This window comes from Oreochromis niloticus, linkage group LG2 (assembly GCF_001858045.2).
Source record: "Oreochromis niloticus isolate F11D_XX linkage group LG2, O_niloticus_UMD_NMBU, whole genome shotgun sequence".
In the NCBI taxonomy this organism is placed as follows: Eukaryota; Metazoa; Chordata; class Actinopteri; order Cichliformes; family Cichlidae; genus Oreochromis; species Oreochromis niloticus.
This window is the reverse complement of record NC_031966.2, coordinates 29,160,073-29,177,822: the sequence shown is the minus strand read 5'-3', so window position 1 is coordinate 29,177,822 and position 17,750 is coordinate 29,160,073. Positions and strand designations below refer to the sequence as shown.

At 39.8% G+C, this 17,750-nt stretch overlaps 1 protein-coding gene across 1 annotated transcript in view; it reads right to left on the bottom strand.

The window, feature by feature from the left end:
- ctnna1 (catenin (cadherin-associated protein), alpha 1) overlaps nt 1–17,750 on the bottom strand; it is a 73,606-nt gene that overhangs the window by 12,058 nt on the left and 43,798 nt on the right. Inside the window, exons 13-16 of the mRNA XM_003445854.5 lie at nt 15,501–15,652; nt 12,063–12,173; nt 9,482–9,663; nt 1,101–1,206 (exon numbers count right to left, since the gene is read on the bottom strand). Of these exons, the coding sequence (XP_003445902.1) occupies nt 1,101–1,206; nt 9,482–9,663; nt 12,063–12,173; nt 15,501–15,652 (551 nt within the window). The remainder of the gene's footprint in view (nt 1–1,100; nt 1,207–9,481; nt 9,664–12,062; nt 12,174–15,500; nt 15,653–17,750) is intronic.

Below are 17,750 nucleotides of genomic sequence, written 5' to 3'. Positions count from 1 at the left end.
ACTGGTAAGGATTGCATCACAGACACTAGTCACACAACACTAGTCTTTGCAGTTAATGTCTGGAAGGACCTCACAGCGCAAGCCTGTTTCTTTGATTTGCTTCTAAATAGACAAAAGAACAAATAAAAGAAAGTATGGGGGAAAAAAGTAATTCATGTAGTGGATGTTTTCTGTTTTTGTCTGTTAAAGTTTTGTCAAAGGAGAAAAAAGAAAAGCTTTGCAAATTCAGGTAATGAAAACCTTGACAGAACACCACCATGTAACTTGTGAAACATGAATTGTTATGTACTACTGTTATTTATTTATTTATTTTTTTAGACCTGATCACAGGGTGCCAAAGGAACTCATAGGGGAGGGGTTTGCATTGCCAAATGTTGTAATGCACGGAAAGATGTGGCGATATGAATGAATAGGACTTTAGAGAAGATAAACAAGAGTATTCCAATGCCAGCAGGCTGACTTTTACCATTTTCAATTAAGATTATGTGTGTGTTTGTTTGTCTTTAAATGACGAACAAAAATTGTAAACTTTTTCTGGTTCCTGAAATATTTCATGCCAGAAAAACTTGAAGACCCTCTAACAGAGATGAAAACAATGAGCTGGATAACTGAACCAAAGCAATAAATAATAGAAAAACTGATTGGAAATGTCTGAAGAACTCTCATTCCCTTCAAGGTTCCAGGGGCTAAAGGTCATAAGTGAAGATGTAGCTACAGTGAGGACATGAGTTAGTAGATATTAATCAACTTTGAGGTAATCTGGTGACCATTATATTATTACTGATGCACTGACTTGTGATAGCATGTACCATTTTCACTTCTATCTCCAGCAATTAGTGTTAGATTTACAGTGAGGAAATAAAAGTTAAAGTAAATTAATCTAATTTGTAGCATTAGATAAACTAATCATAAAATGTTAATATTTTTCCATGTAGTCTGAAACATGTGCCACTGATCTGAGATTGGTCCCATTTTACATTATGTATGTGTTAAAATGTTCTGAAACAGAACAAAATCTTTTATGTTACTACCTTACGAAGCTAAATACATATTCAGATGTTAAGAATAAAGCTGTAGTCTACAGATTAATATTAACTTACATAGTCAGCGATGGTGCGGCCCAGCTTGTCCATTCTTGATCCTGCCTCAGCAATTTTCTTGGCAGCGCTAATGACATCAGACGTATTCTTCAGCGGCCCTTTTCCCCTGAGGAGAAGACGTGGAAAGATCAGTGACTGTTTTTGATCTATTGCAAGCTCATTCAATATGCAGGAGCAGCTGTTTGTTTTAGAGGCCTCTTTTTCGGTCAGAAGCAAGAATGTATCGTGAACCATGGGAACACCTCAGGGAAACGGCACCAAATTCAAAGTGCACGCTGGTGCACACATGTCCATACACATAAAACACACTCTGGCATCATGCTGTTCCGTCAGGGATGAGAATGTGTTATAGTCCTTTAAAGTCACAGAGGATTGAGAATAAACTTAAAAAGTCTATTCTCAAAGAACTGGACCATCACACTGCACCATCAAACTCTTGTAGCACCTACGTGTCTTCTTACAAGATTAAATGTTCACTCATTTTTCCTTTGTGTTCAGTCTAATAAAATGCATATTAGGTTGAAAAAAATATGCGTAAAATTTACTGAAAAACTGACAACACTTCGTTCTCCACAAACTGCTTGGAAATAAACTGTCTAGAAGCCATTATATAGCACCAGTACCACGTGCTTTCTACCACAACAGAAAATATAAGAAAAATCTACTTGGAAACTTTTAAGCAACTTTGAAGTGTTTATCACAGGGCTAAGACACAGGACAAAGGTTGATAGGACAGGGGCAAGAGACTTTTTGGATTAAGATTGTGCAATAGTGCAATAAGTTAAATATTTAGTTAGTAGTAGGTAGTTCTGTGCTTCTGGTCACTAGGCTCCATACTTGGTACGGTAAGCTGCCACTGTTTGTCTCTAGTTGCTGGAAGACTTGCTCATCTTCACTTCTAGAGAATTGTAACAATTTTTATAAACAAATAATTGTGTTATGTTGTTAAATTAACAATCTCCATTTATGTTACACATGGACGCAACTGATTACATTTGCTGCAACATTCCCACATTATTGTTGTTTTATTACTTGCCATTGCAAGCCTTAACTTAATGATAACTTAGAGACAGCTAATGTGGCTATCGGACAAAGTACTTTAGACTACTCCCTTATTTCCCTTATTCTCTCTACACCCACGACTGCAGTTCGACCCACAACAACACTCTCATCATCAAGTTTGCTGATGACACCACGGTAGTCGGACTCATCTCGAAGGGAGACGAGGCAGAGTACAGAGAGGAAGTCCTGAAGTTGGCAGCATGGTGTTCAGAAAACAACCTGGCACTGAACACCAAGAAAACCAAAGAGCTCATTGTTGACTTCAGGAGACACAGCACTGACTTGGCCCCCCTCTACATCAACGGGGAGTGTGTGGAGAGGGTCCACACCTTCCGGTTCCTTGGTGTCCTCATCTCTGCTGACATCTCCTGGACGAAAAACATCTCAGCGGTCATCAAGAAGGCCCAACAGCGGCTGCACTTCCTGAGAGTCCTCAGGAAGTACAAGCTGAACTCCAACCTGCTGCTGACCTTCTACCGCTCGTCCATTGAGAGCCTGCTAACCTACTGCATCACGGTATGGTACGGCAGCTGCACCAAGGCAGATAGAGTGAGGCTTCAGAGGGTGGTCAAGACAGCACAAAAGATCATCGGCTGCCCTCTCCCCTCCCTGATGGACATTTATTCCTCCCGCTGCCTCAGCAGAGCAGCAAACATTATCAAGGACAGCTCCCACCCTGGTTTCAACATGTTCAGCCTGCTTCCCTCAGGGAAGCGCTACAGGTGCATCAACACTAAAACCCACAGACTCAAAAACAGTTTCTTCCCCAAAGCGATAACCACCCTGAACTCACACATGCACCGATAACACAGCCCCCCACTTCCCACTTCCTCTATGGACCACCACTATTTATACCAATTCTATGTGCAATAACTGTATATACATAAACACTATTTATACCAATTCCATGTGCAATAACTCAACTGTACATACATAACACTATTTATTACATACCAAGTACCTGCAGAGGGTCAGGCAAGTCCTGAGGAGTCAGCTGAACGGTAAGAACAAGATCCGGGCAATCAACACCTACGCCCTGCCCGTGATCAGGTACCCTGCTGGGGTAATAGGCTGGCCAAAGGAGGAGATAGAAGCCACTGACATCAAGACAAGAAAGCTCCTTACCATGCATGGAGGGTTTCACCCCAAGTCCAGCACCCTGAGGTTGTACGCTAAGCGGAAGGAAGGGGGCCGGGAACTGGTGAGTGTCAGCACCACAGTCCAGGATGAGACAAGAAACATCCACGAATACATCACGAAGATGGCCCCAACTGACAGTGTGCTCAGTGAATACCTCAGGCAGCAGAAACCCAAGAAAGAGGAGGAAGGCGAGGAACCATCATGGAAGGACAGGCCCCTGCACGGTATGTACCACCGGCAGATAGAGGAGGTGGCTGATATCCAGAAATCCTACCAGTGGCTGGACAAAGCTGGACTGAAAGACAGCACAGAGGCACTAATCATGGCAGCACAAGAACAAGCTCTGAGTACAAGATCCATAGAGGCTGGGGTCTATCACACCAGGCAAGACCCCAGGTGCAGGCTGTGTAAAGATGCCCCAGAGACAATCCAGCACATAACAGCAGGGTGCAAGATGCTAGCAGGCAAGGCATACATGGAACGCCATAACCAAGTGGCCGGCATAGTGTACAGGAACATCTGTGCCGAGTATAACCTGGAAGTCCCAAGGTCAAAATGGGAGACGCCCCCAAGGGTGATGGAGAATGACCGAGCTAAGATCCTGTGGGACTTCCAGATACAGACGGACAAAATGGTGGTGGCTAACCAACCGGACATAGTGGTGGTAGACAAACAGAAGAAGACGGCTGTAGTGATCGATGTAGCGGTTCCGAATGACAGCAATATCAGGAAGAAGGAACACGAGAAGCTGGAGAAATACCAAGGGCTCAGAGAAGAGCTCGAGAGGATGTGGAGGGTGAAGGTAACTGTGGTCCCCGTGGTAATCGGAGCACTAGGTGCGGTGACTCCCAAGCTAGGCGAGTGGCTCCAGCAGATCCCGGGAACAACATCGGAGATCTCTGTCCAGAAGAGCGCAGTCCTGGGAACAGCTAAGATACTGCGCAGGACCCTCAAGCTCCCAGGCCTCTGGTAGAGGACCCGAGCTTGAAGGATAAACCGCCCGCAGGGGCGTGCTGGGTGTTTTTTTATATATTTTTATATATATATATATATATATATATATATATATATATATATATATATATATATATATATATATATATATATATATATATATATATATATATATATATATATATATATATATATATATATATATAAATAAAAACACACACACACACATCTTCTTCCCTATGTTAATACTGTCCATATGTATATAGCGCTGCAGAACTGTACCCCCCCCAACATGTTTACACTGAGTAGGAGATGCTCTGTATCTCATTGTACAGCTGTATAATGACAATAAAGGCATTCTATTCTATTCTATTCTATTTCCCAAGGGATTGCCACACTGGATGGATCAGCATACTTGATTTGGCAGACTTCACGCCGGATGCCATTCCTGATGCAACCCTCCCATTTATCCAAGCCTGGCACCAGCACTAGAAGGACACTAGCCTGTGAGCCCCTGAGGTTGGGTTTGTTTATATCAGGTAATTCTTAACAGTTTAATGTTAACGTTAACATGACCACTGGCCAGGTTGATAACTTTTTAATATTTTAATATTGCTCAAATAGAAACTTTACTGACTTCTTCCAGGGTTTGTCTGCCCGTCTGCATGCAGCACTGCCGTGTAAAGTTGTCAACATACTACTGAATGAGTCCTAAATCCATTTTTTTTTTAAACTATTAATTAGTATCCAAGTTTTTCTTTTGCACACCAACTTCTCTCTCTTTTTTCCCCATCCGGGTTGGAGACAAAGAAGACAGGAAGAGAAGGCAAGAGAATTGAAAGCAGCAAATTGGAATCCAATTCAATTTAAGGGCTTTGGTCATTGCCACAATATTACACATCCATCCCTGACCCTTCCTGAGCCAAACAAAGCCCATCCCAGCACAGGTCAGTCTAGCCCTGACCTGACCCACTGTAAAGCTTATCAGCCATTTGCCACTTTTCCTGCCCCCCCAAGGGACTCTGGGACACAGTTGGCAAGAGGCACAAATTGGATTCAAAGCTGCTCTCTCCAGGCTAAAAAATGAGCCATCCAACCCAGAACAGATGGAATTTTGTGTTCTGTTCTCTTGCTTCCTCTTCCCTCCCCTCTCATCTCCAACCCTTCCCTTCTCATACTCTCCCTCTGCTGCTCTGATGTAAAGCAAGCCAGAGTCCTAGTGGAAAAGGCCACGCGTCAGTGCACATACTGGAAGCTCCCTGGGGACAAGTCAACCCCTGGAGATGGAGCTAACGGCGCTGTGACAGCGTTTGGGAAAAAAAAAATTTGTAGGTTGGTAATATGATACAGAAGTTTGCCCCCCAAAAAACACATTAGAATACATAAGCACAGTAATAATTTTTGTACTGCAAATATATAACCATGACGTCCTCCTTAAAAAAAATTGTTTCAAGTAAAAGAATTAAAGGATCATTTTCCAAATCTGCCCACACAGCTGTCCACGTGTCAATGTGAAGCATCCCACATCAAAAGACTGTGACAGGTGGCTTTCAAATATGTTGCATGTTCTCAAGCTATACACATATGCCTTATTCATGAGAGCTGCCATACAGCCATAAGCGATGCAGAGTCAACAAGGATTTCAGTCACTCTCTGCAGATTTGTCAGGAGGGAGGTCTGGATCAATTACCTCATACAGCATTAACCTTGGCAGTGCTTTGTGCCAGCTCAAGGTCGTGGGGGCAATAATTTGGACGCAGGCTGAATTAGCCAACTACTGACCTTCCATGTGCTACCACTGCATGTGAGAGTGAAGGCATAATGTGAAGATATTTATTCTGCCCGACAAATGTCCATGCGTGTTCCTTTAGTCGACCAACCCGCACACGCACACGCACACACACACACACACACACACACACGAGACAAGTGTACACAGAGTCAAATCTAAACTCACTGACAGTGCCAAATAAGAAAAGCCACAATGCTAAGTTATGGAATTAAATGAACAACTTCCACACAGTTACTGTGTGGACTGTTAAAACTATTTGCAAAGCATCATTTTCAATTTATTTTAAATGGCAGTAACATAGCAGAGAAGACATAATGTGCTAACTGGAAGAAGTATGACTTATGTGTATAAATTCAATTCAAATATTCAAAGGATAAATAAAGAAACTGCATATAAGGTCAGCAGCTCATCACATTCGTGAAGGTGCCTCATTTTCTATCTAATAGAGCACAGTAGTTCTCTTCTTTTATTACTCACATAAAAATAGTCCATGAGTTACCATTCACTGAAGTTTAACTGGGTTAATAAATTTGCTTTGTGATTTCATTTTGCAAACTGTAAGAGAGGTGAAAGGCTACAAACATAGCAACTCATCAAATGTTCATTCACATTCATACTACCATTTCAGTATTAAAGTACTGACTGAAATTCTCAAATATTTATTAGTCATGCTTATTTTTATTATAGCTTTGTCAATTTTTGGCTGAAAACATAACTAAAATATTTTCGAATGATAAAATACATTTGTTAGATAAATAATGAAAGCTGAAGTAGGCATGTGGTTGTCCGAGTTCACTAAAAAGCACTGATTTTAGTCCAAGATGAGCAGTATCATCTGCATGTCATGTAAAAATTTTCTCTTAATCCTCTGCATGAATAAGAAGTACTGCAAGCAAACACGGCTGGTTCCTATTTAACCCTGGTCAGATTGCTGGCTATGTCAGTAATTCAAATCCTCTACAGCTTTCCAGCAATTCACTTTTTTGGCCAAGGAGACGGGATCTTTGACCCATTCAGAAGATGAAGATAGAGAGGCAGCATTTCATCATCATTACGGATGTGACTCAGAGTTAGACACACAACGTCCTCTGAGTAATTCACTTGAAAATTTAAAAAGGCACAGTCATACAAATATAGTCAGACGCAAATACAGGCAGCCAGTCAAAATGTCCACTTGTGCATGCCAACATCCAAATGCACTCACACTGTGTAAGCTAGAAGGTAATGTAGAGATGGTGATGTTGGTGAACCATAATCAGTAAGCTCTTTGGACAAGCCCCCAGTGTATTTGGCAAGGGTCACGATTCACACTTTTCTATCAACAGCAGGTGAGAGAAAAGGCCAGTATCACATCCTTTGTGAATTTTCAAGGTCCTGAACTTACTTGTATATCCAACAATGAAAGAACAATAAAGAAAGCAGTCACATGCAGCACTGAGAACTTCATCACTGAATTTGTTGTTTATGGTTTGATGCGTTTTGATGTGAAGTGGAAGCCAACAAATCTGTTAGCAAGTGGCAGAGACCTGGATGAACTGAAAAAGAGCCAAATTTCTAATGAGGCCTTTGGAGGGTACTGGCTGCTACGTCTGTACAAAGGTGTGTGTGTGTTGCTGCAGAGTCAGAGCCAAGAGTGGTGAGATCTCTTATGTCAACAGGTTCACTAAAACAGACTTGACAAAAATTTCAGGATAAGGCCATGTTTAACTACATTTGCTACTATCTGTCCACAAGACTATCTGGGCACTACACACTAAGGTCAATCTTTTCTGATTTTGCTGCTGATACAGAGTTTGCATCATAGAAGTATAGCAAATTTAGGCACCATTTACCCTCTATGGCATAAAAACACATGGCCCAAATGTGCACAAAAAAGACCGTGTACAGGTAAAAGAGAAACACTAGGAATCTACTACTTACTTCCAGTTCACTTCCACTTCCAAGTAGTTTGCATGTTGACATAATGCTGATTTAGACAGTAATTACAAGTGGCTGAACAGCTTATAACATTATTAAGTCATGACATTTACCAGGTCTTTATTTTATTTTTCTTAGACCCATAGTTCAAATGCAGTCTCTCTTTTTTGGTGTAAAATGTCTCACCTGTCCCTGCTGAGCTCTTCACCTCTTGAACCATTTACCAAGAGTGAATACAGCCACTTTACAGCAGCTCTGTGGATGGAGAATTCCCACTTCCACAGAGCTTTATTCATGTACCAGGAGAGAGGGAGATCTGACACACTGCTTATGGCTGTGCATATTAAGATTAAAGGAGGACTGAAAAATAATCATGAACAAAATCCTACCAACAGTGCTGCTCAAGGAAAAGGGCACTGATGCATGAATGGTACCGCTAAACTAGGTGCACAGTAGGGCTGCACGATTAATCGTTAGAAAATCGCGATCTCGATTCATACTTATGTGCGATCTCATTTCCAAATGACAACGATTTAAAAAAAAAAAAAAAGAAAGAAAGAAAGAAAAAAAAAAAGACGACGACGATTGTACCGCATTTTGATCCGGGACGTAATCTGCATGAAAACAAGCGCTCACCCTTCCTGCTCAACAAATGACATGGGCGGAGCCTTATACCACGTGATACAGAAGCTGTGCCGTGATGCTCAAATTGGCAGGGAAAAAACAACGGAGAACACGTCAGGGATGACGAGAAAGTAACAGGAGAAAATTTGTGCCGGTCAACCACCCAAACATCAATAACGGGAACCTTATACAGCGCTTCCCTGTACACGTCGAACTCCCGCAGGCTCAAAGAAATTACGGAAGCTATTACTTATCACCTGACCAAAGATATATCAACAATGTGCAAAACGAGGGATTTAGGAAAATGATCAACACCCTAGACAAATGCTACACAGTGCCGTCCCGCAACTATTTTTCTATTGTTGCACTACCTGCTCTATACACGCAGTGTCGAGCAACGGTGGAGACAGAATTTCAAGCAGTACAACATTTTGCGGCAACCACAAAATGTGAGGCATTTATTGTTTTTATTTTTATTTATTGTTTTTTATGTTCAGTTTCAACTGTTACGAAGTTGATGTGCAGTTAATAAGTGCAATAAATATTTATATTGGAAAAGAAAATCGTGAGAGAATCGTGATCTCAATTCTAGGCAAAAAAATCGTGATTCTCATTTTATGCAAAATCGTGCAGCCCTAGTGCACAGCATTGTGCAGATATGGGCAAATGTTGGGGAAACAAATGTAGACTTACTGGTTGATTGTATTTGACACAGGCTTAAGTTAAATATGCAATCTGACTTGGAAGGCATTTTGCCTGAAGTGCACAACAACTGGAATATTAATGCGAGCAAGGGGGAAGTTGACATGCAGCACGTATTTTGGCCCTGTGCAAGTACATGACAGGAATTACCAATCAAAGGTATTCTTTAAAGCAATCCACCAACACTCACCTGGTGAAGTCTGTCATCTCCATCATGATCATGCACATCTGCTTGGCCAACACAATGATGTCATTGCCACTGTCGTCCCACTTGGATACCTCTGCATCCAGCTTGCTCTTCTCTTCCTGGAAGCTGGCCACCTGTTCAGCAATCTTTGCCTTGTCCTCTTGGGGCAACTGAGCCATGATAGCCTGAAGGAGGATTTATGAAAAGCATGGATGGTTAGCAAACTAGACGTCAACATACTGTTGCTGATACCATGAACATAAGTTTAGCGGCCAAAATCAATGAGTGAGGGTTGTTTGAAACCATGCCTGAGAATACCAAGGCAACAGGATGTCCTACACAACTGTGTGACCCTTTATTTAGAATTTAAACACATGCATAATTGATCCCTATTTGGTGTGTAACTTGCTTTTCAGCAATGTGTCTGAATAATGGTTGCATGAAGTATCCTCTGTATAAATAAGAAAATAATATTGTTCTCTCTTCCCCAAAATTCAAAGCTGGGTTCAAAATTATGCTCAGAGCGACTGAGTCATATGTAACATATCTTGGAAAAATAAGAACTCACCACCTCTGGCCACTGAAGACCAGTATAAGGGGAGTTATTTACAACTACTTTATTCATGTTAAGATGTATTTATCACCATATTTATCCATCCTTTTGGACTGGAGAGTTAAAGGGCAGCTTCCAAAAAAGGCAATCAGACATCAGCCATTCAGTGAATGAGCCTGTCAGGCCAAAGTAGGCAGACACTTAAGAGCAGGAAATCCAATATCATCGCACAAGTGTTCATTCTATTGCTGATAAATGGGACCCTCTCTCTAGAGGCACATAAGCTTCAAAAGAGCTGTTTATGCAGTGCATAGATGGAAAGACTGTACCTAAGAAAATAGATAATCTTTGGCGATTTAAAAACAACAAAAAAGAAAAACACTTGAAATGTACTGATGGATCACTGTGCCATGAGGGATTTTAGAGATTAAGACATGTACAATCTCTCTATATTCTTAAAATATAAAGTTACAAGCAAGTTTAACCTTAAAATTAATAAATTTGGTGTGTAGTACAAATACTGTAGACCTGCAGTTCTGTCCTATCCAAGTGAATGTTGTATTGAAGTAATCTCATGACAAAAGAACACACAAAGCTGGTGTCCAGGGGCACAAAAGATTGGATTCGCAGTGTGTTACACCATGCAGGGAAAGAAACAAAATAACTAGCTGCTCAGTCTTTTTAGGTAGCTCACAGAGTGCAGACTGCTCAGTCAACAAAAATTCACTGGTTCCGTCTGTGACATGGTATTTAAGAGCCAGATGGCATGGATGACTGTAGGAAAGCAAACTGGAGGACGTAATTCACACGATGTCAGTAGTTTAAAGTTGACTTATTATCCTCATTTCTACTTCCATATTTTTGGGTTTTTACATTGTACTGTAGCCAAGTAAGCAGACTTAAAAATGGAAAATTTCTCCAATTCATCTGCATACATGTGTTGCTGTTGAGCTTTACATTTATCTGCTTTTATCATATTTCCAATCTATGCTTAAAGGTGAGTGCAGAATATCTCTGTTGCCATGAATACTGTTAAAAAGGTCATTTGCAGTGAAAATCCTCTATTTTTAAAACAGTAAAAATGAGTGAGCAAAAGATTATTCTGGAGTCACCAAGTGTCTTCGGGTAATCTAATATAGCTTATAAACAGCTTTACGTGTGCACAAGAGCTTGCATGACTCAGAATAAAAAAACCTGCTTGCCTACTTGGCAAATATGATGCTTTTCTTCAATAACATTTTAATGACAGATTAATGGGGCCAAATACTAAGAAAAATATTTTAAAGATGCCAGTTTCCTTAAAACTTGTGTAAAGTTTTGATCCTCCAGCATTGCTCTGTATCGATAGAACAGCTCATCTTTTAGCATTAGCCAAAAAGTGTCATACTCATCTATATCTATCCATCCTTGGAAAAACAGAGAAAGTAAGTAAAAGCATAACAGGTCCATTTTAAGTTGAATATAAGAGCTCTATATGGCTAAACTTTTTTTTCCCCATAACTTGAGCTATTGAGAAGACAAGCCATTTATGCATAACCCATCATCACCAAGTATGTGGGTGAAGAGTTTGAAAAATAAACAATGGCTGGGACAGCATTAATATTAGAACACTGTTACAAAAGACTAAATATTTCTCCAAATATAGAAAGACTAATGTATTGGTTCTACTTCTCTTATCTTCAAATTTCATTAGAGATATGAAATTGCTCTTCAAATAAACTATTCCAATTGATGTTATTGTACCAGTCAAGTGATATTTGTCTCTAGTGTATTATTAAACCTACCATATAAAAAAAAATTGTCAAAGAGTTGGATGACAATATTCAACTGCGTTACTGAAACATGCACAATCTTGTAAAGTTAATATTTAACCATGTAAAAATACAGTTAAGCTGCACACTGAAGCAACCCATTTTCTCATGGGAAAATACATTTTTGAGATGTGTTTCTCTCTGGGATATTTCAATTTGATGACCCTTCGTTGTAGAGGAAGGGGAGTAAATACAGAATCAGAACCTGTGAACAACATACCCGTGCAGTTTGGCCACCAATAAGCTGGTCATCCTCTGTCTGCACGCTGGTCTTGCTGCGAACATCAAAGTCGTCAGTCTCAAAGTCAGAGTCATCCAATTCATCTGGAGTCTGTAACAGGACAACAAAGCATGAGAAGATGTCAAAAGAAAGAAACAGCCAAAAAAAAAAAAAAGTCCAGGAGGAAGGGAAAAAAGAAAAATGGGAGATGAATTGGAATAAGGTAAGAAAAAGCTGTTTGTACATAAGTGGGGAACATAAAATAATATTGGCATACTACAGCATTGTGAACACTATTAAATAACAAACCTGCTTACTATCTATGAGGAATGCCTTAGTGCTGCCAGACAGGGCAGCATGAGATAAATGTCTACCCTCTCCACAGCTTGGTAGAGAAACTGTAAACTCCAAATGAATTTGTAAATCAAGTGTAATGTGCTGCCTGTGCATCTTGAGAGGGAAAATGAAGGTATGAGCTGGTACGAAACATATTGGGAGCAAAACACTTTAGAGGCCCATCTGTCGCTATCTGTAGAAAGGCGAGTGAGGCATGAATTGTGTTTTTCCAGAATTTTGCCACTTCATCTCAGATCCTTTACCTCTTGCCCTGAATGCAAAACAAGCCATGGGGAACAATTTGCCATATATTAATATATAAAATGAACTTTATCTTTGCCGGTTATGCTTCAGGCAAGATACAATATTAAGTGATAGGCAAAAGTTAGTTGATATGTAGGAACAGGGGAGATGATGTGGACAGATAAAGGGACATTAGGATGCAGACGCCCTGGCTTGTGCTTATCCGGCTGTCTCACTACCTTCTTTCTGTAATGAAAAAATAGTTGAAAGTCTCTGAACAACCTTACTCTGCTTTAGGGAATGTAGAGATGCTCTTGTTCTTAAGGGAATATGGGTATGGTTTCAGATACAAAAGCTGTAGTGACTCATCGGCATCGCTTTCAACCCAGACAATGCTGTTCAGTGGGGCAGAGATATCACCTGCTGCGGCCTGTGCAACAGATAACCTGTGAACGTGGGAGGCTCAGAAATCATAACTCATGGTGGGCACCCAGTGGGAAACTACTGTGAGAAGTGACAACAATAGCCTGCAGTCTAAAAAAAGACAACATATTGAAAACCTGCTGTCATGGTAAATGAAGTTAAAACCCACTTTTTCCCCATTGTGGGAAAATATGTTAATCAGGTTTTTAGGTGATAATTCTCTGTATTTCTACTGTGTCTGAAAGCTGCAATTATCCATGTCACCTGTAACGCCTTCATGACACATGCATGTGCAGATGATATCCAAAATGCAATAATTACAAGTGAACAGGGCAAGAGGTGAAATTATAGCATTATGACAGAGCTGGAAAACAGACATAGCCTTATCTAGAATTTTTTTTTTTTCTCCTGTCGTAAATATGAATAAGACAGTTCAACACCGAAATCCCCCCAGTGTTATTCTTTTTGTGACATTCTGCTCATAGCCTCTGTGGGTTGAGACAATTTTTTCTTCTTTTAGGACAGAGGCAGCAAAAATCACCTTGGGCTGTGATGCACCGCACAAATCATACGGTAACAGCTGCCCTCTGTATCTAACTGTCAGTGGCTCGCTGACTTCGAGACCGTTTCATGTCTAGGAGGCATATTCTCTGATGTCACTGGAGGTTGGGAGAGGGGTCTGTCCGCCTGTCAAATATTCAAGGGACATCTAACAGACTGTCTGTGCACTACTTATAGAGGTTAAAGATGAGTCTATCTTAAGCAGCCCCAACCACACGCTTGTCTGTTTTGATTTAAGACTAGGGCCTTGCATGTTGAGATTTTTAGAAAGAAAGCAAGAGGGTGGGTTTGTACATGCGAGTGGACATGCCCTCAAGAGAAGCTGTCTCGTGGACATTTCAGCGCAGCTGTTAGGAGGATTTCATATTTCTTTGGACTCAGAATTGAACATGCCCAGTTTCACATACAAAAACCCTTGAATGACAGTTTAGCCTGCAATTGAATCAGTCTAGATCAATGCTTTTGATACGCCTTTAATCTCATTATAACAAACAGTAATTAAGACTAAGATTAAAGAGTCTGCTGTGTAGATGCTGCTGGAAATAACATAAATGCAGAGCTAACACTAATCCATTTTTTTCTTTGCCTTCTCTAGAAAGTGGTGGGTGAAGGTTCAATCTCATCAGTCTCTCCAGCTGGCACTTAAAGGCAGAATGAAGCTAACAGATACATTATGAGCAAAGCTGCTTAATAAGTCCTGTTAACAGTCACACGTGCCAAATTACACCTGCCCACAAATCTACCAGGTAGTGTTCAGCCCAAACCATAAGCCCAATTTTCACAGCCGGATCTGAAACAAAAAGGGTAAGAAGAGCGGAGCTAGGGCAGATGGAAATTGATGAAAATATAGTTCTTCGGCTTGCAATTCAATTAAAGAAAGCCAATTAAACCCTCCATCTTAAATCATTCACTTATTATAATGCAAATGCAGCACAATTTTCCTCTTTTCATTTGTTGGTTTTTTTGTTGTTGTTTTTTTGGGGTTGAGCAGGATTATTAATAAGAGTTAAGGACCACTGTCAAAACAAAATGTGCTGTCAAGGCTAGTGTTTTTGATTTAACAAAAAAAAAGTGTGTTGAAAATAATAGAAGACAGCAAACAGTACTTTGTATCTTAGTGTGATAAATACATAATTTGGTACTGTTAAACATGACAAGTGGTTTAAAGAGATTTGCTTCTTACTGAGAAATCAAATTTCGCAGTTTCAGGTATTTTAGCTACAGGGGGTAATATGCTGAAAGACAAAAAATTCCCCCAGAATCTGATTTCCTACGGTCTGTGTGGATTCCCCCCCCCCCTTTACTTTTCTTTATTTTAAAGGAAATATGGACTGAGTCCATTTGTGATTGAATGCCGAAACTGTTCTGAGTGATCCTATGATGAAATGTTTTACGCTGATGGAAATGTTTTCTTCATCCACGGGACACAATGACTTACTACTGTCCAAATTGTGGCTCGACTCAAGTAAAAGGCATTATGCCACGAACAACTAAGCCCATTGTTACACTAAATTGCAAGTCTGGTCAATTAGGTTGGCCACTGCCTGAGACAAGTTAATCATAGGTTCCCAAGACTGCATGTGTACAGGTTCTCACAATTATAGATAAAAAGCTAATCTGGATATTACTACTCATATGGCAACCTGAGCAACTCTAACAATATGACTTCTGTTCAAAAGCTGTTAAAAACCACATCAAAAATCATCCGTCAGAATTCCCACTGTAACAATTTGAAAGAGAAAAATAGATGACAATATGAAGCCTTACTTTGCATTAGAAATAATAAATTAGATTTTTTTTTTTTAAAGAAAAAAAAAAGAAAAAGAAAAAAAAGAAGAAGAAACAGGCAAACAAAAACAAAACTGTGCAACTTACTCTGATCATGAGGACAGCCTTACGGATGTCACGAATGCCATCATACACCAGGCGGGATGCATCAATGAATTCGTTCTCATCCACAGGCTGTGAGGGATTTGCACTCAAGGCTTCCACTGCAGACTCCACTTGTTCTGTAAACCGTGGCATGACTACAGGAAGCAGAGATGAAGTTGATCAGTTCCTTTATCAATGCTGATGTGGCTTTTGCTGACAGCTGTATGTTGTAATAATTGTGTTGGCAGTGTAAACTGTACACAACTCACTAACATGCAAGTCTCATTTCTACCATTTCAGTACTGTCAGAATCAAATAATAAAGCAGCTGTATTGATGCTGAAAACCTCTGTAGGTCTTTTTTCCTACAGTGAAAACTGATCAGATAGAGTTCCATAAGCAGAACTGACATTGTTGTTTAGATACATTTCTGTAAATACTTATCCTTATATCCGAGTAATTTCCCTTGGACCTATTTTTCATTTTACATCCATCACATTTCTCTCAGTGTAACTTGGTTTATAAAGCTGCTTGACACATACTGTTAGTCTAGTAAGGAAATCACATTAATCGACTTATCAGTATCAATCGCCCCACTGATAATATTGAACAATAGTTCTGATCTGCTGTTAAAGTAAAATTAAATGCAAACAAAGATAGTGGTGTCAGAATTCATAATTACAAAGTGTTATATTAAACCTAATGAAATTTGCACTGGTGGTCTACTCACTGCCTTAAATGAATGCACATGGAAGAAAAAACTTAAGTTTTCCAATTGATGCTTTCAAAAAACTGTCTTAGCGTCCATGTATTTTTCCCTCCTGACAACTTGATAAATGCTCTGGAGGACTCACCAGGACATATGCATAGATATCATTTAAAGCTCTGCATTAAGAGAGTTGCATTTAGCTGCAACTTCATGAGAACAGCATGGGTGTGAAGATGCAAATGTTGAGGGAGGGTTGAGGCAGGATTAAAAAGCGGATTTGGTTTTGTGCTTACAACCTCCAGGCTTTTTCAGTCACAGTGATTACTCTCCTTAAACTATCACAACTGATTCTTTCAAATAAGTTCCCATTTAAAAAAAAAAAAAGGGGGGGGGGGGGGGGGGGGGGGGGGTGTTAATAAGTAAATGTTTTGTTAGTGAATCCATAGATAATGAACTTTAAACATTTTTACTAACTGGAAGAAAACATTGTATAAATGCATCTCAATATTCAGACAAATTGAAAATAGAGGCTAATTAAAAACATTTTTTACCCTGGTGAATATTGTTTTTTCCCCCCTTTCTATTGCATTGCAAAATATTTTTTGGAATTTGTCCTTTGCAGGTAAAAAAACAAAACAAACAAAAAAAAAACCTTCACACATATTAAACTGTAATATAACAGCACAGGTGGAAGGAACCCTAATATGACTCAGTCTTTGAACCTATGACGGATTGATTAAGTCATAATTTGGATTAAAACTGAATACTACTGAAGGGTTAACAGTGACCGTCATTACTGACTAGTAATGCAAGTTGTGTGAGAGACCATATCGCACTATGCACCATACTGAATTGTGGAAGAGCTCAAAATGTCTCAGGTTTCATTCAACAGAAAATTGCATTTCACAAGTCAATTCGAGATTTATACAAGTTGCTTTTTAAAATGCCACCAGCACTCAAACACTCAAAAACATCCGAAGCAAAGACAAATCAAATAAAGGGCAGACTTCAGATTGGATGGAGCAGGGTCTCTCCGCCTTTTGATAAAACAAATTAAAATAAATTCTTTAAACATGTGTATGACTACTAATTTGTACACATACTCCAACAGTGCAGTGCCCCATATTACAGACAACCTGTCTAAACATGCATACCTCTGGTTCTAATTGTTTGTAAAAAGTGCTGCGTTTGTACTGTACTAGTACTACCACCACCACCACCACCAATAATAAATATATAAGCATAACCAAAATAAGCTCATTCTGGAAAGCAACTAAAGCCATTCTCAAAATAAAAATAAAATCGTAGGAAAAAACAAATAAACTTGTGATCCACAGATTCTACTAGTCTGCAAGAGCTAAACTGGTGGACCTTTGTATTATTTTAAAGCCCTTTTGTAGTTAATCTTCTTATACTCTTGTCAACTGTTTTTACACAACAAGGCGGACATCAAAGAAAGACTATCGCGCTCATGCCATTATGGCCCCTAGTGTGTCAGTCCATGTAAGTAGATCATAAATATATAAGGGGTAACCACAGAATGTA